At 48.6% G+C, this 25021-nt stretch overlaps 1 protein-coding gene across 1 annotated transcript; it reads left to right on the top strand.

Moving 5' to 3' along the window:
* Positions 1–8: 8 nt before the first annotated feature.
* Positions 9–23905, top strand: ALDH9A1 (aldehyde dehydrogenase 9 family member A1). The gene is made up of 11 exons (XM_047841616.1): positions 9–261; positions 2883–3028; positions 9232–9361; positions 10311–10445; positions 11990–12186; positions 13089–13229; positions 15139–15327; positions 15775–15862; positions 18455–18596; positions 21336–21448; positions 23222–23905. The coding sequence occupies exons 1-11, from the start codon at positions 81–83 to the stop codon at positions 23314–23316; spliced, it is 1557 nt and encodes a 518-aa protein (XP_047697572.1). The 5' UTR covers positions 9–80; the 3' UTR covers positions 23317–23905.
* The last annotated feature ends 1116 nt before the right edge of the window (positions 23906–25021 follow it).

A 25021-nucleotide genomic window follows, 5' to 3' on the forward strand; every position in this document is an offset into this window, starting at 1 on the left:
CCGCCCCTCCCCGCCCCTCGTCCTGCCTCTCCGCCCCGGCGCGGCCCTGAGCTTTGGTTCCCGCGCCCCGCCAGTCCCGTATGTTTTTCCGAGGGGGCCTGGTCGCCTTCTCGCCTTGTGTGCGCGCCCTTCGGCCTGGTCCTGTCGCGGCCATGAACACTGGCAGTTTCGTTGTGTCGCAGCCGCTCAATTACCGTGGCGGGGCCCGCGTGGAACCGGTGGACGCCTCCGGCACCGAGAAGGCGTTCGAGCCTGCAACCGGTAACGGCATGGAGACCGGGCGGCGGGGTCGGGGGTGTTGCGGCGGGGGACCCGCGGGGGTCATGGGAGGGGACCGGTGGGGGGACGCGGCGGCGGGCCCAGGGGATCATGGCGGGGGGAGGCTGGGGGGAAGCGGTGGGGTCCCGGTGCGGGTTGGCGCCTCCCCGTCCCACTCGTGGACGGACGTGTTCTACTGCCCTGAATCTTCAGTTAGTGCTTTCTGCAAACGTTTGCTGTGACAGATGAGTGACGGTGTGGAAAATAGAGTTGTCTGTGCAGGCAGCTGAGGACTCCGTGCAAACACGAATGCATCCGCACAGGGACCCGGGGGGGGGGGGTAGGTGTGTGAGGTTGTGCCCCTGTTTGTTATTAACTTTTATTAAAACGTTTTTTAAAATGTTTAGTCATTTTTGAGAGACAGAGACAGGGCACGAGCGAGGGAGGGGCAGAGAGAGAGGGAGGCACAGAATCCGAAGCAGGCTCCAGGCTCTGAGCCCTCAGCACAGAGCCGGCCGCGGGGCTCGAACTCACAGACCGTGAGATCATGACCTGAGCCCAAGTTGGCGCTTAACCACCCGGGCGCCCTGAATACTACATTTTTATTTTACTTTATATATTTTGAGAGAGAGCAAATGGGGAAGGAGCAGAGAGAAGGAGAGAGAATCCCAAGCAGGCTCCCTGGTGTCAGCCTGGAGCCTGACATGGGGTTTGAACTCACAAACCGTGAGATTATGCCCTGAGCTGAAACCCAAGAGTTGGTGGTTTAACCAACTGAGTCACCCAGGTGCCCCTGTTTTTTGTTTTTTTTTTGTTTTTTTTTGTTTTTTTTTGTTTTTTTTTAAGTTAGAACTACAGTAATGTCTTCACGTGCACAGAAGAGGATTGGGATTTCTTGAAGGACGTTGGTGAAAACATGAGTGCTGAGAACAGAGGAGCTTGCACAGATGGCTCTAATGAGTGTGAATGAGAACTCTGTTGCCATCTCAGCCTTAAAATACTCCTGTGGGTGCATCAGACTTGGGAAAGGGAGGGGTGTCTGGGTGGCTCAACTGGTTAAGCATCCGACTTCGGCTCAGGTTACAATCTGGTTGTTGGTGAGTTTGCTTTGGGCTCTGTGCTGACAGCTCAGAGCCTGGAGCCTGGTTCAGATTCTGTCTCTGTCTCCACCCCTCCCCCGATCACACTTTGTCTCGGTCTCTCTCTCTCTCAAAAATAAATATTCAAACGAAAGAGAATTGGGAAAGGGGGGAAAAGCCCTGCTTTTATCCAGTGCTTCAAGTTGCCAAGCACAGTGCTGGGCCCTGGATTTGCTCTGAGAATTCTGAAGGTAACACAGCTAACGAGGAAGAGGTTTTGGTTTTGGTTTATGTTTGTTCTGCTGGGCTGTGTGGGATATTTGTGGGGAGAAAAATGTGAATGTTTTGTGCAAACCAGAATGGCAGGTAGCCAGAGACAAAACCGGGTTGCAAAGGACTGGAGAATTTAAAATCAACTAATGGCACTAAACCACAGAGCAGCAGTTAGTCTGAGCAGGAAGGAGCCACGGGGGTCCTCAGACTCTCCTGGGGGAGACCGCCTCTCCACCCCCATCCCCACACTTACGAAGGGAAAAGAAAATTTGCTCTGTATTTTAATTGCCTACAGTGTATGTGAACTTTAGCCACTGCCTTTACCAACTAGCTATTCACGTTTTAACAGAAATTGCAGGCTTGCCAAAGGTCTCTGGACAGAGTCCCAGAGGTTCTTATAGGGGGAGGGAGAAGGAACTGCTGATTGGTGTACTTCAAGAATTCAGTGGGAGAGTCCGTCACAACCCTTGGCCTGTGGGGTCATGTTGCATGGAAATAGGGAATGACTTTAGAGTGATAAAAGGAGAGACGGGACTTTGCTATATTTGGGGGAAACTTTTTCTGGCGTTTAGGGTTATGTCTTCCTGATAACTGTTTGTGGATCGTATTCATCAAGCATCAGCAGGATGATACGATTTCTACAGAACAGAGCTTTTATTTTTTTAAATTTTTATTTATTTATTTAAAAAATTTTTTTTTCGACGTTTTATTTATTTTTGGGACAGAGAGAGACAGAGCATGAACGGGGGAGGGGCATCAGCCCAGAGCCTGACGCGGGGCTCGAACTCACGGACCGCGAGATCGTGACCTGGCTGAAGTCGGACGCTTAACCGACTGCGCCACCCAGGCGCCCCGAACAGAGCTTTTAAATGAGAGTTCATAACCCCAGAAACCGAGTGCTTGCAGCCTCGATTTCACAAGACCTCGGAGATTCTCAAGTACTGTTAAAGAGAGGTGGCAAAACCCAGCTGCAAAATAGAGGACAGAGGTTCTCAACCCGGAGGCCATGCTGTGCTTAGGGCAAGGCGCCTGGTCTCTCTGGAATTCTGTGGTGTGGTCAAGTACTTTTTCCTGGACTGTAGTTTGCAACTTTTGTTAGATTCCTAAAGGATTCAGTCACCTCAAGATAAAGGAAAGAACTGCCTGGGGGGGGTGGGGGGAGGTCATTAAATCCGACCACACTTACCAGCAAGAAGGGTCACTTACAGGGAATTTGGATACACAGTACTTTGAATGTGAGGCCACGTTGGCGTTACTGTCCTGTCCTCCTAGGGCGAGTGATCGCTACCTTCGCATGCTCAGGGGAGAAGGAAGTAAACTTGGCTGTCCAGGATGCAAAGGCTGCCTTTAAAATATGGAGTCAGAAATCTGGCATGGAGCGTTGTCGAGTTCTTTTGGAGGCTGCCAGGATAATAAGGGTATGTTTCATTAGTTTTTTTCTCTTTCAGAAATGTCCCCTTGTGTTGCTCTGAGGGTTCTTTGTGATGCTTTGCACTTAGACTTTGATGCTCTGTTACGTTAGGCCTTTTTTACAAAATGGAAACACCTTTTCTTTCTCTTTCTTTTTTCTTTTCTTTCTTTCCCTTTTTTTTTCCCCCATGGAGAGAGAGGGCGCAGGTGAGAGAGCAGTGGGGCTCACCCGAAGCGGGGCTCCTACTCCCCGGAAGTGGCTTGAACTCATGAACGGTGAGACCATGACCTGAGCCGAAGCCAGATGCTTAATCAATTGAGCCACTGGAGGAGCCCGGAAAAAACATTTTCATTTGATCACCTGGGTATATAAAGGACATGCTTTCTTTGATTAATTGCTTTCTGGACCTTGGCTCTCTGTGACCTCTCCCTTGTCAGGTTGTTTTCTCCATCTTTGTTACAATGTATCCTTTGCAGCTTGCCTCCTTTTCTTTTTAACTCTGTGTACTGGTTTCCTGTTTACTTTTTCCTCTGATGACGCTTAAGTTTTCTTTTTCAGATGCATTTTCTACCTTAATTGCCTGGGAAGATTTCATAGATTTATAGATATCCCCCCCCCCTTTTTTTTTCCAATTTTAGAGCATGGGAAGGGGAGAAGGGTGGGGGTGGGTGGGAGAGAGAGAGAATATCTTAAGCAGGCTCCACACTCAGAGCCCGATGTGCGGCTCAATCGCATGACCCTGGGATCATGACCTGAGCCAAAATCAAGAGGTGAACACTCAACCGAGTGAGCGTCCCAGGCACCCCTAGATACTCTGTTCTTAAAAAACAAAGTTAAACGTTTTATAGTCTTTATAAAATAATTTTATTTAAGTTATCTTTAGGCTCAGCATTGGGCTCGAACTCATGACCCCAAGATCAGGCATTGCATACTCCACTGTTTGAGCCCCTAAACTTTTCACAGTCTTTAAAAGCAAAAGGACTAGGTGCTTATTACAGAAAATTAGAAAATTCAGAAGGATGTACACCGAAGTATGAATCGTGGTTATCTCTGAGCTGTAGAACTTGGGTGATTTTTATTCTCATGAGTGTGTTAAGTCAAAAGCTGCGATGTGTTTGAGAATTCCCCTACTTGCAAAGATATGTTGCATATAGGGATACAGTAAAATTTTGGTTTGCAAGCATAATTTGTTCCGGAAACATGACTGTAATCCAAAGTGCTTGTACATCAAGGTGAATTTCAAGAACCGTGGGCTCAGTTGTGATCATGTGTCATGTACTACTCGAATTGCAAGACATCGCTGGTTTATCAAGTTGAAATCTTTGGAGGTGTTTACTTGTCTTGCGGAACACTCACAGAATAAGTTATTCACGATCCAAAGCTTTAATTTGTTTTAGGAAATTAAGAAGAAAAGTGTGTGTGTGTGTGTGTGTGTGTGTGTGTGTGTGTGTATAGTGATGGAAGACTTGAGAGTTGCTGGGTCAGAGAAAGATACAGGTGATCACTCACAATAAAATGCAGTAGCCAGTGCGGTGCCTTAGCACTAGTTTTCTGAGCCACAGTCCCCACAGGGAAATGCATTGAGCCAAACATCTCTCTCTTGCATGCAGTGGGTTGCCCCATAGGACGGGAACCCTTAAGTTATGAGATCCCGTTGATGTAGGAGCTGCTCTCACGTCAGTGCGTGTTCTTCTCTGAAGCGAGAGAGATTACTCTTTGTTAAACAGATCTCCAGGGTTAAGGGGGAAGGGGTTACTGGGTTTATTTCCCTGGAAAGTAAGCAGATGTCTCCAAAAAGGGGAAGCAGAGAGCCTTGTATCTCCTCACCCCTCCAGGCACCTCTATCTTTTTTTTTTTTTTTTTTAATTTTTTTTTCAATGTTTATTTATTTTGGGGACAGAGAGAGACAGAGCATGAACGGGGGAGGGGCAGAGAGAGAGGGAGACACAGAATCGGAAACAGGCTCCAGGCTCTGAGCCATCAGCCCAGAGCCCAACGCGGGGCTTGAACTCACGGACCGCAAGATCGTGACCTGGCTGAAGTCGGATGCTCAACCGACTGCGCCACCCAGGCGCCCCAAGGCACCTCTATCTTTAGGGAAACACTGTGTCTGTTTTTCAAAGGCCTTTGCTTCTCAGTCAGCTTGCCAGGATCATTTGCTCAGAAAGCCGGGGCCACAGAGATGTCAAAATGTTCATGGAGCATTTTCTCCCAACTAAGTATTTTCCCCTATTATTAAAAAATTAATTTTGGGGTGCCTGGGTGGCTCAGTCAGTTGAACATCTGACTCTCGATCTTGGCTCAAGTCATGATCTCCTAGTTTGTGAGGTTCAAGCCTGCGTTGGGCTCTGTGCTGACGGTGCGGAGCCTGCTTGGGATTGTGTCTGCCCCTTTCTTCTCCCCCGTCTTTCCCCTCCCCCGCTTCTCTCAAAATACATAAATAAAAACATAACTATTTTAAATTAGACCAAAAGCAATAAAGCAGATGATTTATTATTTTAGTTTTTCACCTTTTCTTAGCACATAAGCATTTAGGGTTGTGGTGTCCTCTTAAGAATTGACCCCTGGGGTGCTTGGGTGGCTCAGGTTAAGCATTCGACTTTGGCTCGGGTCATGATACCGTGATTTGTGGGTTCGAGCCCCATGTTGGGCTCTGTGTGGACAGCCCAGAGCCTGGAGCCTGCTTTGGATTCTGTGCCTCCCTCTCTCTCAGCCCTCCCCTACTCATGCTCTCTCTCTCCCTTTCTCTCAAAAATAAACAAACATTAAAAAAAAAAATTGGCCCCTTTATCATTATTAAGTGACTTTTTTTTTTATCCTGAATAATATCTAATAATATTCTTTTGCTCTGAAATGGACTCTGTTTGATATTAGTTTTCTTTTCCTTTTAACCTCTCCCCCTTTCCATTAATATCTGTGTTACTGTGTTAGTCAAAAATATATTGCTATCTTTTTGTAATGCTCCTGTCTGATGCTCATGCCCTATGCCTGCCTTTACCCAAAATTATCCCGTAACTGAACAGATTCCACCCTCTGATCATAACCTATAATCATAACCTTCCATTGTTTATTAGTTCTTCCCTTTCTTTTTTTTTAAGATTTTACTTTTGGGGTGCCTAGGTGGCTCAGTCGGTTGAGTGTCTGACTTAGGCTCAGGTCATGATCTCACAGCACGTGGGTTCGAGCCCCATGTCAGGCTCTGTGCTGACAGCTCGGAACCTGGAACCTGCATCAGATTCTGTGCCTCCCTCTCTCTCTGCCCCAACCCATTCACATTCTGTCTCTATGTCTCTCAAAAATAAATAAAACATTAAAAAAAAAATTTAAGATTTTACTTTTTACTTTTTTAAAGTTTATTTATTTTGAGAGATGGAGAGCGTGACTGGGGGGTCGGGGGGAGAGGCAGGCGAGGGAATCCCAAGCAGGCCCCACGCTGTCAGCCGCCGATGTGGGGCTCAAACTCGCAAACTGTGAGATCTTGCCCTCAGCCAAAATTGAGTCAGACGCTTAACCAGTGGAGCCACCCAGGTGCCCCAAGGTAAAAATATTTTATATTTACCCACATTTTTACCATTTCCAGTGCTCTTCATTTCATTCCTTTGTGTAGGCCCAGATTTCCATCTGGTGTCATATTTTTTCTGCTTGAAGAAATTTCTTTAGCATTCCTTATAGCACAGTTTTGCTCGTGATGTTCTTTCAGCTCTTGTGAGTCTGAAAGTCTTCATTTTGCTTTCACTTTTGAAAGAATTACAGGTATCTAATTCTAGGTTGACAGGTTTTTTTTTGTTTTAGTTCTTTTTTTAAAAAAAATTTTTTTAACATTTTATTTATTTTTGAGAGAGGGAGAGGGACAGAGTGTGATTGGGGGAGGGGCAGAGGGAGAGGGAGACAGAATCCGAAGCAGGCTCCAGGCTCTGAGCTGTCAGCACAGAGCCCGACGCGGGCTCGAGCTCCCGGACTGTGAGATCATGACCTGAGCTGAAGTCGGACGCTTAACTGACTGAGCCACCCAGGGGCCCCAGTTATTTCTTATTTTGTAAGCTATCTGTGTTCCTTTCATTTCATTTCATTAAAAAAATTTTTTTTTTTTAATGTTTACTTATTTTTGAGAGAGACAGAGCTTGAGAGGGGGAGGGGCAGAGAGAGAGGGAGACCCAGAATCTGAAGCAGGCTCCAGGCTCCGAGCTGTCAGCACAGAGCCCGACTTGGGGCTTGAACTCACGAACCGTGAGATCATGACCTGAGCCGAAGCCGGATGCTCAACCGACTGAGCCACCCAGGAGCCCTTGTTGTTTTAGTTCTTTAAATTAGGAAGTTCTAACTAAATTTCTGCCTATCTCTTCTCCTCGGGGCCTCCAATTACACATAGCCTTGGTGGCTTGAAGCTCTCTCCTGGTTACTGATGCTGTTTGGGTTTTTCCTGTTTTTTTCTCTCTGTGTGTTTTAGTTTGGATATTTTCCAGTGTTACCAGTACTTTAATTTAAAAGTTACTAACTGCAAGGGCACCTGGGTGGCTCAGTCGGTTGAGCCACTGACTTTGGCTCGGGTCATGATCTCTCGGTTCGTGAGTCAAGCCTCGCGTCGGGCTCTGTGCTGACAGCTCACAGCCTGGAGCCTGCTTCCGATTCTGTGTCTCCCTCTTTCTCTCTCTCTGCCCCTCCCCCACTCATGCTCTGTCTCTGTCTCAAAAATAAACATAAAAAAAAAATACTAACTGCAGAAAACCTGTCTCGGTGCCCACAAATCGCAGTGTCAGGCCTGCCCAGAGTATTTTCTGATCTTACTAGCATGCACTGGGCGGGACACCGTAGGTAGTAGCATAGAGGTCTGCAGTATACTTTGAAAATGTGCGGAGGAGGGAAAACACTCAGAGGGATGACCGCAGCCTGCTGGTGTTGGGCCCCGTGGAGACAGACGTCGTCTGTGTCCGAGAGCACAGGGTCTGGGCTAATTTATTTAGAACTTACCAGCTTCCTGTTTTAGAAATAGGTTTCGTGAAGGCAGAGAATGGATCTCTGTATTTTTTCTTAGTAATGAAGGTAGAATGACTCAGTCAAAAGTCTTTATTTCTCACGTCTTTATAGAAATATGACACGTTCAGATCTCACTGTCAGGACTTCCCTTTCCTGTGTTTCCTCTTGATTTTGATATTCCTGCTCCCTCTTCTCTGATATTTGTACTGTTGACACATGCTTGTGATTAATTTCAGTTGCCATTTCATTTGCTTCTGGTCTGGCTCACTGCTTACCCATTTTAATAAGACAGTGCTACATCTTGTCATTTGTTTGATTCATCTTTTACGTGTGTTCACATATCACCCTCTCATGTATTTTACATCCGGTCCATGAGAGCAAATGTGTATTTCTTACATGCTCCATTCATTCGGTTCTCTCACCTTTGGGACAAAGAAAGGGGAAATTAGCTTATCTCTTGAGATCAGTTTCCCAAACCTTTCCAGGCATCCCTGGACCATCTCCAGCATCTCTCAGCCACATAGGCTACACCTGGAACAGTATTTCGTAAGAGAATTGATGAGTACTGACCATTAGAAAATAATTATCTTGGGGCGCCTGGGTGGCTCAGGCGGTTAAGCGTCCGAGTTCGGCCCAGGTCATGGTATCATGGTTTGTGGGTTCGAGTCCCACATCGGGCTCTGTGCCAGCAGCTCAGAGCCTGGAGCCTGCTTCAGATTCTGTGTCTCCGGCGCTCTGTGCCCCTCCCTCCCTCACTCCCTCTCAAAAATAAATAAACATTGAAAAAAAATTATCTCGTGATTTTCACCTGCTGCATGTCTTGGGGTGAATTAAAGCTGTGCGTGTAATATAACTTCTCACCTGCCAGTTGTGTGCATAGCCATCGTGTGTCATTGGCTGTCGTAGTGATGGTTGTCCCTCACTCTATACGTGCAAACGTATATGTGCGCACATATACGTATTTATACACGTACACACATATGCTTGCTTCTCAAACCATACCTTTTCTAATTGATCTGGAAAGGGGGTATTGGTCTTAAATCTGTGACGATTAACTTGAGGGGGGCACAGGGCTGCTGTTGAGCGGTAAGCTTTCTCTCCCAGAATTCGTAGTGCCACTCCTTCTAAAGCGCGAGCTGTTTCTGTTTTTGGAAATTGGGCAGCATATTCTGAGTGTTGAATCTGTTGGGGCATATGATAAGAAGTCTTAAGTCTAGTCTTCCATTTTACCCAAAGGAACGGAGGGATGAAATCGCCACCATGGAGACCATCAACAATGGAAAGTCCATCTTCGAGGCCCGCTGGGACATCGACACCTCCTGGCAGTGCCTGGAGTACTACGCGGGCTTGGCTGGATCCATGGCTGGTAAGCCCCAGCTGGGCCTTTCGGGAGCCACTGACCGGGAGGCAGAAACCGATCCTAGTGGCGAAGGGGAGACGTTTGGGGCTTGAGACAGACCTGGCTTAAAATCCTGGGTTTAGCCACTCTCTGCATGGGTGACCCCGAGAATTACTTTACCTTTCCTTGTTGAAACTGGAGATGATAATCCCTGTTTTCTTGGGTTATCACAAGGGTTAAATGAGAAAATACATGGAAGGCACTGAGCATGGTGTCTGAGCTTCCGGCCAAGTTGTTGAAAAACCAAGAGTCAGTCAGTGTTCTCAACATTTACTAGTTCTACCTAGTTAGCAAAAAAGATTTTCTCGATTCTTCGTGAAGTTTACAGTAGTGGGTGTTGGATGGCTTCACAGGACCCAGGAGGGCTGTGGGGAGCCAGAAGTCTGACATGTGGGTCCTGCTCTGGAGGGTCCCCTTATTTCCATCATTTAAAAAAAAAGTTTTTTTTTAATGTTTATTTATTTTTGAGAGAGACGAGTGTGAGTGGGGGAGGGAGAGGCCGAGAGAGAGGGAGACACAGAATCGGAAGCGGGCTCCAGGCTCTGAGCTGTCAGCACAGAGCCTGACGTGGGGCTCGAACCCATGAACAGTGAGATCATGACCTGAGCTGAAGTCGGACGCTCAACCGACTGAGCCCCCCAGGCGCCCCCCCCATCTCACTTCTTCAAGTTACTATCTGTTAGGTGCTCTCCGGTTGTAGAGAATTATATGAAGTTGAGTGAACACGGGTTTGGAGGATGGAAAGGATTCTTCACTGGAGCGACTATGCAGAGGCAGCGTCCGCCCGGCGAGAATGAACAGAAGAGCGGAGACGGGGAGGAGGCCGGCGCAGTGGAGCACGGCTGAGCACGGCTGTGGGCGGAGTCTTGGGAAAAGCAGTCCTGCATTCTCCGTGACGCCTCTGTTTTCCCCTCAGGTGAACACATCCAGCTCCCAGGCGGATCCTTTGGTTATACCAGAAGAGAACCACTTGGCGTATGCGTGGGAATAGGCGCCTGGAACTACCCCTTCCAGATCGCCTGCTGGAAGTCTGCTCCCGCGTTAGCGTGTGGTAAGAGTGAACAGTTCTTCCACCCATGAGCTGTCCATTCTGTCCCTCACCTTTTCATGTGCGCGTGCACACACACTCCTTTGCACACTCACGCTCCACATCATAAGGGGCCTGCGTTGGGGCACCCGAGGCCCCAAGGACCTGCGTCTGCTCCCGCCCGGCCTCGTCGGGGCTTCTAGTGTATGTTATGCGTGTGGGTTACATCCATATTATTCCCACTTTTGTTTTTATTTTGTTTTTAAATTTTTTTTAAACTTTATTTATTTTTGAGAGAGAGAGAGAGACAGAGTGCGAGCAGGGGAGGACAGAGAGAGAAACACACACAGAATCGGAAGCAGGCTCCAGGCTCCGAGCAGCCAGCACAGAGCCCGACGCGGGGCTCAAACCCACAAACCATGAGATCATGACCTGAGCCAAAGTTGGACGCTCAATTGACTGAGCCACCCAGGCGCCCCTATTCCCACTTTTATATATCTTATTTTTGTTATGGAAAGGAAGAGTGTTCATGTTGGTCCTGGAAGTCTTCTATTTTACTGTGGAATTGATTTCGATTTGTGCTACTTGTAAGCTCTCTTCCTTTCTGGACAAGGATTGTGAAATGAACCTTTGTGTAGGAAGAGGCACTCGGGGGGCGCCTGGGTGGCTCAGTCGGTTAAGCGTCCGACTTCGGCTCAGGTCATGATCTCGCCATCCGTGAGTTCGAGCCCCGTGTCGGGCTCTGTGCTGACAGCTCAGAGCTTGGAGCCTGCTTCAGATTCTGTCTTTCCTTCTCTCTCTGCCCCTCCCCTGCTCATGCTCTGTCTCTCTCTGTCTCAAAAATAAGTAAAACATTAAAAAAAGAGAAAAAAAGGAAGAGGCACTTGGGAGTCTGACTTAAGCAGAAGATACACTTGCTCCTTCCTTTGTCTTAAGAGAAATGGTAAGACTTCCTTCTGAGTGACTGGCGGGCTGACTTAGAAAGTTTTTCATACTGTTTAAAGAGGAATTGATGGGAAAAGAGGATTTATGGCATCTTAGAAAAATACAAGGTGTAAAAAAAGCGTTACTGAAAAAAAAATGTTACTATTAATTAGGACATTGTGTTGAAGTCGCAGCTTTTCTGGTGTTGCTGCCTCGTGTTCTTCTGCTTTTTGCATGTTCTCTTCTGAGCTGGAGCTTCCATTTCCCGGGACGACTACAGCTAAGCCACTGGTTTGGAGACTCTCAACAAATTAACCCTTTCTGGTCTTCAGTTTCTACTTGTAAAGATTTTTCTTTCAGTTTGTTTTTGAGAAAGTGCACGCACGTGAGCAGGGGAGAGGCAGAGAGAGAGGGAGGGAGAATATCAAGGAGGCTCTGTGCCGTCTGTGCAGAGCCTGACTCCGGGCTCAAACTCACGAACCGTGAGATCATGACCTGAGCCGAAACCAAGAGCCGGGCGCTCAACCAGCTGCGCCACCAGGCACCTGTGGAGTTGTTCTGGACTCGTCCTCCTGTCCCATCCTGTCCTCGGAGGATCACCAGTATTAAAAAACCTTTTGTTCTTGTGTCTTGGGTTTGTGCAGGTAACGCCATGGTCTTCAAACCCTCTCCCTTCACGCCGGTGTCTGTGCTGCTGCTGGCTGAAATCTACACGGAGGCCGGCGTGCCCCCTGGGCTCTTCAACGTGGTGCAAGGAGGGGCCGCCACGGGCCAGTTTCTGTGTCTGCATCGTGATGTGGCCAAAGTCTCCTTCACTGGGAGTGTGCCCACTGGCTCGAAGGTGAAGATAAAACCAGCATCGGTTCACACACACACACACACGGCAGTGCCCGGCCGGCGTGGAGTAGATGTCGGAGGCTCGTCTTCTGATCTGACCTGGCTTGAACTGGGAGGGGGCTGCCGCAGGGATTGGGGGCAGAGATCTGAAGTGTGTTCCGAAGGTGTGAAGCAGGGAGGGAAGTTCGTGGGACGATGAGGACCGCCGACCAGAGGGGGCCCCGCGGGGACGGAAGCCCTCACCTCCCGCCCGCGTCTGAGAGCGCAGGGTCTGGGCCGCCGCTGTGTCTTTGGTGTCTTAACTCATCAGTAGCAGCCACCTCAGGAGGGGTAGCTGCTCAGTTTATTTCAGATGTGTTGTTTTGACCTTAATTGAGTGTTAGCCTTGAACATAGTAACAGTATTAGGAGTGTCTACCCATGGCATGCAAATGAACAGTATTTTTAAAAAAAAATGTTTATGTTTATTTTATCTTTGAAAGAGAGACAGAGCGTGAGCAGGGGAGGGGCAGAGAGAGAGAAAGAGAGAGAGAGAGGGAGACACAGAATCAGAAGCAGGCTCCAGGCTGAGCTGTCAGCACAGAGCCGCATGTGGGACCCGACCCCACAAACCATGAGATCATGACCTGAGCCGAAGTTGGATGCCCAACAGACTGAGCCACCCAGGCCCCCCCCGAATGAACAGTATTTTTAAAATGAATTCCCTCTTCAGAATGTCAGCTGCAGTCCTGTGGTTCTTTTCAGGTGTTCTGGAAAAGACTGTTTGTTCTAAACGGGTGAAGGGCAGAGTCATCGACCGGAACAAGGCTGGAGGTCCCGTGTAGTTGTCCCGGAGGCTCAGCTTCTGGTGGGCTTAGCCTGCAGTTTTATCTGTGCTAAGCTTCTGAATGTGTTTGTTCTTGTTAAGATCATGGAGACGGTAGCTAAAGGAATCAAACCCATTACCTTGGAGCTGGGAGGCAAATCTCCCCTGATCATCTTCTCCGATTGTGACCTGGAGAACGCCGTGAAGGGAGCGCTGATGGCCAACTTCCTCACGCAAGGCGAGGTGAGCACTTGTCCCCAGCCGAGGGGTGAAAGGAATCTCTTTCCTTCTCTAGCAGCATGTTTTGAAGTCGAAGTAATTGCAGATGGACAGACAGTTGCACACAGTGGAAAGAATTCCCAGGCACCCCTGACCCACGTTTCTCAGATGGTAACATTTTATCACGTTTCCTTTATCATTGTGTTTACCTCTGTACACCCGAAGGCTGGTTATTTTTTCCTGTTTGCTGAACGGTTTGAAAGTTTGCAGACGCAAGACTCAGAACTTCTGTGGGCCTCTGTGCATTTCCTAGAAACAAGTGTGCTCTCTTCCGCAAGCACAGTGCACTCCGCAAAATCAGTAACCTCACGTAGACGGTCTTCAGTCCACAGCCCCTCGTCAGATGTTGTCATTTGTTTGCCGGGAGTCTTTTTAGCGAAGAAACAGACCCCACACAACCTCTTCTCTGGTCCAAGACCTAATTCAGGAAGGTGTGTTGCATTTAGTTGTTGTGTTTCCATAATCTTTAGTCTGGAACAGTTAGCTCTTGGGTTATTCTCCTCTTTCCAGGACCTTAACATTTTTGGGGAGTATGAACTGTTTATTTTGTGTAGAATGTCCCTCGTGATGGTGGGGAGTCCGTCTGGTGTTTCCTTTTGAGTAGATTCAGGTTATGCATTTTGGGCAGAAGCCACCACAAAAAGTGATGTTGGGTCCTCTTCGAAGGGCGGTTGACTTTGCCGAAGGCGTGTCTTCCTGGGAAGTTGCCGTGTCCTCCTCTGTGGTTCAGTCGAATCACACAGGAGACGGTGGCAGAGGCCTCTGTGCCTTCCCAAGCTGTCCCCCACTCATCTTAACACCCTTTGCTGATTTTTCCTGGAAGCAGTTTCTATTATGGTGGTCCCCAAATGGTGATTTTCCAATTCTGTTGTTCTTTCTACATTTATTAGTTCCAAGTCTCTACTGTAAGAGGGAACTTTTCCTTCTCCTGTGTTTTTCTTTTTTTCTTTCCCACTCATTTATCATTATGGACCATGGATTCTTTCTTCTGTGGATTATAGTCCATTCCTGTCATTATTTATTTTGATGCTCAAATGACTGTAGATCTGGCTTGTGGCAGCCCATTTCTGTGACCTTTCTTCATTATTCCGTGAGCATGAGTGCTTGGTGTATTTTTGGACATCAGGATCTACGGTTCTGATGGCATTGGAAGAGTATTCATGCTCATGTCTACAGGAGGGTCTAAATAGTCAGAATTGATTTGTGATTTTAGAGCCAGACATTGACTGTGAAATGCTTCAGGTTTTTATTAGGCTCATGCCCTTAGTTCTTGGTCGGTTTTCACTCTTCGTCCCCTTCTGCTCTTAAAATACGTGGCCCCATTCAGCCGCTGACAGGAGGCCGTAGGAGAAGTTATGTGGCTCATGGCACTATGAATGGCATTGAGGAAATGTAGACAGACAAAGAGACCTGACTTTCAGCTCAAAGCGCAGGCAGGTTTTTTGCTGATAGGGTGGTATGTGTGGTCCTGTTCAGTATGGGGATAATTTTTAGAGATGGAACTAACCTTTTGAAAAGGTCTGCTGTCTCCTTTTAAGTTAAAAAAAAAATTTTTTTAACGTTTATTTATTTTTGAGACAGAGAGAGACAGAGTATGAACGGGGGAGGGGCAGAGAGACAGGGAGACACAGAATCGGAAGCAGGCTCCAGGCTCTGAGCCGTCAGCCCAGAGCCCGAACTCACGGACCGCGAGATCGTGACCTGAGCTGAAGTCGGATGCTTAACCGACTGAGCCCCCCAGGCGCCCCCCAGTGCTGTTTAATTCTTACCCTGGCCATTGAGGTAGTGGATTGTGAGTTTAAAACTGCCGTATTCTTCCCCCTTTTCCTTTTTCTTTCCTTAACACACATACACATTCATGCCTGTCTTTTAGGTTTGTTGTAATGGCACAAGAGTATTTGTGCAAAAGGAAATTCTCGAGAAATTTACAAAGGAAGTGGTGAAACGGACGCAGGGGATAAAAATTGGAGATCCCCTTCTGGAAGGTACAAGGATGGGCCCCCTCATCAACCGCCCACACCTGGAGCGAGTCCTTGGGTTTATTAAGCTGGCAAAAGAGCAGGTGAGGAACAAGCGGAGATGGCATGGGGCAGGGGGAGGGGAATTAGTCCGAGCTGCACGTTATGTGTGTCGCTCTCCTGCTGGCTCGCGAGGCCTCAGCAGTGCTGTGCTCAGTACCTGCAGTAGAGTGACCGTGCGTCTGTTCAGGACACATGTACCACTTCAGGACTGCGTGTCGGGGTTGTAAGTTTAACATGAAATGTGGGGCGCCTGGGGGGCTCAGTCGGTTAGCGTCAGACTTCAGCTCGGGTCATGATCTCACGGCTCGTGGGTTCGAGCCCCGCGTTGGCTCTGTGCTGACAGCTCAGAGCCTGGAGCCTGCTTCGGATTCTGGTTCTCCCTCTCTCTCTGCCCTTCCCATGCTCATTCTCTGTTTCTCTTTCAATAATAAATAAACGTTAAAAAAAAAAACACCACGAAACGTGCATTCTTTTTTCTTCTCTGGCAGGGTGCTACAGTGCTGTGCGGTGGAGACGTCTACGTACCTGAAGATCCCAAGTTAAAGGATGGTTATTACATGAGACCTTGCGTGTTGAGTATGTCCTTTTCTTGTTGGCTTTTAAACAGTTTGAATTAAATATCAGCTAGAAAAGGAGATTTATAAAATACGTGTGTGGTATAAAGCAGGCATTGGCAAACCGTGTCCCCGCTGCTCAGATTTAAGGAGTAGAAATTCTCTGTTACCTCCCGTGTGCCCTTCCTCTTGGACAGTCGTGTGCGTTGCTTTACCTGAGACTCAACTGGGTCTGAACCTGTTGTTCTGGAAGCAAGAAGCTCAAAAAAAAAAAAAAAAAAAAAATGGAAGTGCATGTTTGATAAAAAACTAATGAGTTTCATTTTCTCAAGAAAGTTGATGAAGAGTAGGTTTTTCTTTAACTATATGTGTCATTAACAAGCCCAGTTTGTCAGTATGGCAATATTTTAAAATTAATGCGATTTAATAATTTTTAGCATCTCCTTTCAGTCTTCAACATCTCGTGGCGTGGACAGTCGATTGTAGGGTCATCCCGCTGTCCTCAAATCCACTTATTTCTTCCCACCTCAGAGGTGACCACTGCCCTGGGTACCACTGTTCTCATACCTTCTTCTGTCCTTTTACAGTATACGTTAGGATCCACGAATAAATGCCCGTATGTAAAAACGGTGGTAGTATAATAGGCTTTAAAAAACTATATTCAGGTTGAATTACATTGTGTGATTTCTTACGTCTTGTCTAGAAGATAGATTCAGCTTACTGTTGCCCTAAGGTAGACAGTGGGGTCATTTTGCAGCACTCAGTCATCTGATGGATTTTAAACCTTGAGCCCTTGCTAAAAAAAGAACCACTGAGGTTTGAAAGCTGTGAACCTAACATCTATAACATGGATTAGCTGGTCGTTATTAAGTGAATGGGAAAAGCTTAACAATATGTTTTTAACCGTCAAGGTTTAGGATATTGTTTCCAGTTGTAGCTGTTGTAAGTAAAACTGTTAAACGATACTATGTGTGGGATTAACCCAAATGTATTAAGTATGCACTTCAGAAAAAGAAGGAATAGAGTATACATCAAACTGTAAGTAGTGCAAATAGTGTAGTATAAGATAGTATAAATATTCGTAAATAGTGTAAGTATTTCTCTGGTGGCTGGGATTAAAGATGACTTTTATTATGGTTTGTACATTTCTGAAGACTACAGACTTTCCCACAGATAACGTGTATTTGACAATTAGGCAAAAAATAATTGGTTTAAAGGTTATTTTAAGACAGGGAGAAAGAGTGTGAAGGGGGGAGGGCCAGAGAGACAATCCCGTGCTGACAGCATGGAGCCTGACACAGGGTTTGATCTCACCAACTGTGAGCCAAAATCAAGAGTCCGGCACTTAAGTGACTTAACTGCCCAGGCGCCCTTGGGACAAAATTACTCTTTTTTTTTTTTTTAATTTTTTTTGTTTATTTATTTTAGAGAGAGAGAGAGACAGAGACAGAGACAGAGCATGAGTGGGGGAGGGGAAGAGAGAGGGAGACCCAGAATCCGAAGCAGGCTCCAGGCTCCGAGCTGTCAGCACAGAGCCTGACGCGGGCCCAAACTCACGAACTGCAAGATCGTGACCTGAGCCTAAGTCGGACGCTCAACCCACTGAGCCACCCAGGGGCCCCAGGGACAAAATTATTCTTAAACAGGCTGTGAACCTAGACAAAGAACAGGGAGCTGACCATACTGAACTTGATTCTAGTGATTGCCAAAAGCCTGGTTTGTGGTCCACGATGTCGGTGCCACTTGGAAAACTTGTTAAAGAGGCAGATTTCCATGTTTCCGATTCTGTGTCTCCCTCTCTCTCTGCCCCTCCCCTGTTCATGCTCTGTCTCTCTCTGTCCCAAAAATAAATAAACGTTGAAAAAAAAAAAATTTTTTTAAAAGAGGCAGATTTCCTGGCTCCTGCTCTAGACTGCTGAATGTAACTCTCAGGGACAGGGCCTCGTGATCTGCTTTTCAATGAGCTCCCGATTCATTTTTACTCACATTAAAGTTTGAGAGTGACTCCAGAGTCTAGATTAACTTTACTTAAGGTTTGGGAGTTAAAATCTGGTAAGTGTTGTGTTTCAGGCAGGAACCTTGCCTTTCCTGTATGTCAGTTATCACTTCATCTTTGCATCTCCTTTGACTTTCCAACATAGAATTCACTGCAAACAGAGACCTATGGGGTTCTCAACTTGCAGGAGATAAGAAAATATTTTCTGGGACTGCTGGGTGATGCATTGTCCTGAGCCCTTTTCTGGCTAACGGTTTCCCTAAAAATTGTACGCGGATTACTGGTCTTCAAGGAATTAGGACCTAGTGAACCATCCTTACACACGGTACTAAGAATTATCTAATACATCCTTGAAGATAGTTCGGGTGTCCCCAAAGTACCGTGTGTCCAGAGTACTTTCCCTCCTTTGTTATACACAAGCTCTAAACCAGCTCTTAAGAGATTGTAGACTTGTCCTCTTTGCACATGTGTGAGGAGCTGGTTTTCACACTTCGGCTAATACAAAGCTGATGTTCACAGTAGGGTTCTCGAGCTGTCCTTACTGCCGTGTATTCGAGCATAATCACCCCCCCCCCCCCCCCCAGACCACTGACGTTGGCTTTATCACCCTGTTTGCAGCCGATTGCAGAGACGATATGACCTGTGTGAGAGAAGAGATCTTTGGACCAGTTATGTCCATTTTATCATTTGACACTGAAGCTGAGGTTCTGGAAAGAGCCAACAATACCACTTTTGGCCTGGCGGCTGGTGTCTTTACCAGGTATGTGGGGAAGCCACCTCCGGCAGCACTGCAGGAACAGGGGCCCGCTCGGTCTGCTCAGAGACCGTTACTCTCATTTCCTCCCTGGAGTTCACGTTGTCGTCGGCGTTTTCTGTTTGCTTCAGGTGGAGTCAGAAGGTGCCAGAGTGGCATTTTGTAGTTGGTCCTGAATGGCCAGAGAACCGCTGCCGTTGAGTTTAAAGTGAGGTGCAAACATTGTTGATGAAAATTCTATCCCATGTCATTCATTTCATTGGACAGATATTTAAGGTTCCGATCTATGTGTCTGTGTGTCTATGTAAAGCATCGGGTCGGGTGCCTATTGAAAATGTACACGTCAGGGAATGTAGAAACCCGTAAGCATTTAAACGCTGGGCAGGAGTCTTCAAAAACGTGATTTTCAGCCTCTTTATAGTAGTTCCTAATCGGAATGCATTGTAAAATAGGTAGGCATTTTTTTGGTTGTTGTGTATTTAGGATATTGTTTCCAGTTGTCGCTGTTGTAAGTAAAATTGTGATTAATCTCTCTGTACATAAACTGTAACCACGATAACAAAAGAAAGAAGTGATTTGGGAGCCAGAATCTCCTTCAAAATGATGGCAGGTTGCTCGATTACATACAGACTTTGATTAGTCTTTGGTAGCGGTAGGAAGTTTTCTAAGACTACTTTACACTTGGAATTACGCTCTTTCTTTGGTGACAGTCGAGGTTAAGTGTTCTTTGTAGCTTCGTGGCGAGCAACCTGGGGAGGAAGACCGAGGTCCCCCCTTGAGGACCTGATGGGATAGCTTCTCTGTGAGCTCTGAAGAAAAGATCGAGGGGCTGCTGCTTTCTCGTGTGCCTGGTTTTGGGTAGGCTTTATTTTTTAGAGTAATTTCAGGGTCACTGCAAAACTGAGTGGAAGGCACAGAGGTTTCCCATGCACCCCCTCCCCCCAGCCACCTCCACTATCAGCGGCCCCCCACCCCCCAGAGCAGCCCGCTGGTTGTAACTGGTAAACCTACTTGGATAGATCGCCATCACCCAAAGACCACAGTCACCCTAGGGTTCACGGTTGGAGTGGTGCATTCTGTGGGTTTGGACGATGGATCCGCTGTTACAGCATCACACGGAGTAGTTTCACTGCCCTGTAAACCCCCTCTGCGGACCTGCTTTCGTGGTGTGAGGAGTGAGTGGGTTAAGTCACCCCAGCACAGAGCGAGGCAGTCACGAGGGGGGCGACTCCAGTGTGCTGCCACTTCCCTCACAGCCTTGCAGGTCGGTTCACGCACCATGCAGCATGTCCGCCTAAAGCGTACGATTCAGTGGTTTTTAGTGTATTTGCAGAGTCGCACAACCGTCGCCGTAATCTGATTTTAGAACTGTGAACCTCCCAGGAACACAGGGAACGTTCCCCGCCCCTCCCCGCGCCCCGGCCACCACTAATCAACCTCCTTGTTATCTGTGTAGATTTGCTTACTTTGAATGTTTTCTATAAATATGGCATCATACAGCATGTGACCTTCTGTGACTGGCTTCTTTGACTTGGAATAATGTTTTCAAGGTTCCTTTATGTCATGGCAGCTGTCAGTACTTGGTGACGAATGGTCCATGGTGGGATTCGTTTTGTTCATCCGTTCACCTGTTGATGGACATTGGGATTGTTTCTACTTTTCTCTTACTATGAATAATGTCTCCGCGAACACTCCTATCTTTGTGTGGAAATGTGCGATTTGTGCCGGGTGTATACCTAGAGGAGGGATGGGTGGGTGATTCTGCTCAACTCCGAGGCACCGCTAAACTGTTTTCCCATGTGGGGGCACCGTCTGGCGTGCCCACCGGCCACGCGGGAGCGTTCCAGTTTCTCCACATCCTGGGCAGCCCTTGTTACTGTCTGTCCTTTTTTTTTTTTTTTTTTTTTTAATGTTTGTTTATTACTGAGAAACAGAGAGAGAGAGAGAGCATGAGCAGGGGAGGGACAGAGAGAGAGAGAGAGAGGGAGACCCAGAATCCGAAGCAGGCTCCAGGCTCCGAGCTGTCAGCACAGAGCCCGATGCCGGGCTCGAACTCACGAACCGAGAGATCGTGACCTGAGCCAAAGTCCGGATGCTTAAACCACTGAGCCACCCAGACACCCCACTGTCTGTCCTTTTGACTTCAGCCGTCCTGGTGGGTGGGAAATGGTGCCTCACTGTGGTTTTGATTTGGGTTTCTGGCAGTTGTCTTTAACACTTTCTTGATACTCTCCTTTACAGCACAAAAATTTTAAATTTTGACAAAGCCTGATGCTTTTATCTTTTTGTCTGTTACTTTTGGTATCCTGTCTGAGAAGGCTTTGTCAGACCCAAGATTATGAAGATCTATTCCTGTTTTCTTTGAAATGTTTTATGGTTTTTGCTCTGATGTTTCAGGCCTGTGATCCATCTGAGTTAATTTCTATATACAGTGTAAGAAAGGGATCTCCCTTCATTCTTTGTGGAAATGTGGGTAGCCTGTTATTCTAGCTCTGTTTGTGACAATGTCCCTTCTCCCCATTTGAACTTGCTGCTGCTACGTGTTTTATAGATGCTTTTGGATGAGACCATGAAACTCAAATCCTTATATCTATTTTTGCCTGGATGACACAAGATTTAAAACCCATCCTGAAGAAACAAGAACCCGCAAGGATCTCAAAACCTTCAGACCTGGCAGTCTACCTTTTCCGTGGAAGTCGCAGAATGAACTGCTTCGCAATAATATAATACACTGTGTCTTCACAGGGACATCCAGCGTGCCCACAGGGTGGTGGCCGGGCTGCAGGCAGGGATGTGCTTCATTAACAACTACAACGTCAGCCCGGTGGAGCTGCCCTTCGGTGGATACAAGAAGTCAGGTGAGGAGCCGGAAAGTGTGGATGCAAACCCGGCCTGTAGGGATACGGGTTGTAATCCAGACCGCACTGACCAGGTTTCTGAACATTCGTGTCTCAGAATCACCTGGGAAAGTATACAGATTCTGGTCGTCCCCCGACCTGCTGCAGTGATCTCTGGGAATGGGAACCAGGCGTCTTCTTATTTTCCTTTTCTTTCCCCCAAAGCTCTCCAGAAGGTTCTAATGTGTATATAGCCTGGCTTGTGAACTGCTAGTAGGCATCTCAGAAGGGTTTCTCTTGTGGGTAGAATTACTCTTTCTTCACGGGCTCTGGTCGCTGGTGGCATAAAACCGTTCCTGGAGGCTCCAGACTTGGGACATTTGTTGTCGTCCACTGTGGGGGGTTTTTAGGTGGAAAGTGTCTCTGAGCACCTCAGAAAGCATACGTTAATTTGTTTTCTTTATTCTGCCAAATCACTAAAGAGCCCTCAGTCTAACATTGAACAGTTCGTTGTGGCTATCCTGGTTGTCCCGGACGCTGCACAGGGACGTCCCCCCCCCCGCCTGCCCAGTGTTCCTGGTGACGCAGTCAGTCTGGCCCCCCTGACGGTGACACGGTGACCGTGCAAGTCCGGTGTGTGGAGGGGGTGTGGGGGGCCAGGACAGGCTCTCTGGAGCTTGTCGCCTGTAAATATTCGCTGGCTGCCCTTCCCTTTCTCTGGAAAGTGGTGTGGACGTTGCGGGGGCACCAGTCTGGGCGCCCGCCCCCAGCCCCTGGGCAGGTGTGTGTGTGGCTGTCCCAGCAGACACGTGAACCCCGATGGGCGCTCGTGAGATGCCGGGTGTTCGCTCGACCGTCTGTTTGGCACCTGGCTTGGAAGTGCCCCGGCACGCCCAGGGCCTGCCCGCCGACCGGCCTCGTCCCTGCACGGGCGCCACTGCGGCCTGGGAGTCCGGCCGCTGCTCTGCCAGTACGTGCTCTTGGCCGACTCCCCCCTCAGATCGGAACCCCTGGGTCGGTGCCCTCCGGCTTGTCTCCCTGGGCTGAGGTGAGAAGCAAAGGGGGCACACACACCCACCTAGCTCTGTGCTCAGAGGATAAGGGAGGGAGCCAGAGACAGTGAGGCCTTGCCGGGGCCGAGCACCTTTTCTTTTGAAGAGCGCCCCGCCCCCCCCGGAGACGTGTATTCTGGGGGACTGGGCCTTGCCCTTTGGAGGCAGAGCCTCCCGAAGTCAGAGGCAGAGCCTCCCGAAGTCAGAGGCAGGGGAAGGCCAAGCACAGGGTGCCGTCCTTTGAATGGGTGACCTTGTAACAGGGCAGGACTGGGGCTCTGAGCTGCCGAGCCGCATGAAGAGGCCCCCGCCCCCGTGAGTCGGCAGGGTGTAAACAGCAAGCTGCTCTTAACAGATTTCACAAAAGGAGGGGTTAAAAGGCCTGTTGTGTAGAGTTCGGTTCTCAGCGAGCACCAACTATCGGTTGTCGTAGAGACTTTCACACTCGATAGGAAGGTCCGAGCGCTTTCACATCCCAACCCGGAGTAGTCGGTGCCTAAAATAAAGTTCTGTTGTAGGACCAAGATGCGGGTATTTCCCTGTCCCCGTCCCCGTCCCCGAAGGCCAGTGGGTCACTTCTCCCGTGCCTAGCTGTACAGCTGATGACGTGCACTTGGGGACTTTGTCCCAAACCTTGTCAGTTCTGTGTTCTTCCCCTGAGGGGGTGACTGACTTTGGAGGTCCCCGTGACTTTTCCGGCCACCACAGTGGTGGCTCTTCCTCAACCTTCTCTTCCTTCCAGGGTTCGGCAGGGAGAATGGCCGCGTGACAATTGAGTACTATTCACAGCTGAAGACCGTGTGTGTGGAAATGGGTGACGTGGAATCTGCCTTTTGAACATACGTGGCGAGCCCCGTCCGCGTGGCCACGCGTGGAATGGGCGCTGGATCTCCAGGGGGCCACACGGCTGCCTCGGTTTCACACCCAGAATTGTGTCCCTCGGGATAAGAGAACGGCTCGGTGTTCTTCCTTCCTCACCTCTCAGTCCCCTTCCTGATGGAAAATTTGCCCAAGCGCCTTTAAGACAATCAAGAAAGTGGCGATTTTCTCAAAGCAGATTCCTGCAAAATCTTTAACACGCTTCTGGAGAACAGGGAGAGGGACCAGGATTATACTTCGTCCCCGGGTTTGACCCGACAGCGCTCCTCCTCCGGCTTGCTTCAAAGTAGAGCTCGTTTCTTGCTCCCTGACAGTTTTGAGCTCTGGCCCCGTCGTGGATTGCATTGCGAGAGCTGACAGTCAGGATGGAGATAATAGCCAGGGTCACGTTCTGTGTGACGGTTCACTTGCCAAAGTAAGCCCTTTGTTTCCACTCGGTGCTGGTGTCCAGTCCTTGAACTACAGCTTTCTCCCTTGATAAATGCAAAATAGTTGGAGGCTCCTGGGGCACACTGCAGTTAAATAAATCACACCACGAATCCTTTCAGCTTTGGGGCGCCTGGGTGGCTCAGTCGGTTAAGTATCTGACTCTGGCTCAGGTCATGATCTTGCAGTTCCTGGGTTTGGGTCCCACCTAGGCCTCTGTGCCCACAGCTCAGAGCCTGGAGTCTGGTTTGGATTCTGTGTCTCCCTGTTTCTCTGTGCCCTCCACCCCCACCCCCTGCTCGCACTCTGTCTCTTTCTCAAAAATAAACATTGAAAAAATCCCTTCAGTTTCATGTTTTAAAACTAAGCACATCTCAGGGTGATAGTAGTTCACAGAATAGGGGCCAAGGTTCAGTGTGTAAGGCAGGGGCTTTGTCCTTTGCACTGAGTTCACAAGGCCAGGCTGCACTTGCTGTAATGAAGGCTGGCGGCCTGTGGGAGCTTTTAGGCTCCATGTTCTTTGCACCCTGACGAGCAGAGGCTTGCGGAGCTTCTGACCACGGTGACTTCTCCCCCTGCCCCTTTCTCTTCCTTTGAGGGAAATAGTTGAAGTCTGATAGCTGCATTAGTCAGGGTTGTCTGGGAAAAGAGCACCGTAGAATAGAGTAACGGGACAGATAGGTGTATGGAAGGGAAGATTCAGTCTGAGAATCGGCTCATGTGACTGTGGAGGCTGAGAAGGTGCGCGGTCTGCCGTCGGCAAGGTGGAGACCCAGGGACGCCGGTGATGGTGACGTGATCTGGTCCGAGTGTGAGGGCCTGAGAACCAGGGAGCAGAGGGTGTCCGTCGGGAGTCCCAAGGCCCGAGAACCAGGACGGCTCGTGTCCGAGGGCAGGAGGAGACGGACGTCTCAGCTCGAGCAGAGACGGGATTCACCTTCTCTCTCCATCTTTTTGTTCTGTTCGGGCCCTGAACAGATTGGGTGTCGCCCACCCGCGTTGGGGAGAGCCATCTGCTTTACTCAGTTCACCAGTGCAGTTGCCAAAAACTTCTGGACAGATCCTCCCAGGGACACCTGGAAATAATGTTCTGCCAGCCGTCTGGGCGTCCCTCAGCCCAGTCACGCTGCCGCGTAAAGGAGCCATCACGGTGGCCACTTTGGCGGAGCGAAGGGGTGGTGTTCCTCGCCAGGCCCGCGTCCGACTGTGTGTTGTGATGGGGAAGTGCCGTCGTCGT

This window comes from Prionailurus viverrinus, chromosome F1 (genome assembly GCF_022837055.1).
Source record: "Prionailurus viverrinus isolate Anna chromosome F1, UM_Priviv_1.0, whole genome shotgun sequence".
Taxonomy (NCBI): domain Eukaryota; kingdom Metazoa; phylum Chordata; class Mammalia; order Carnivora; family Felidae; genus Prionailurus; species Prionailurus viverrinus.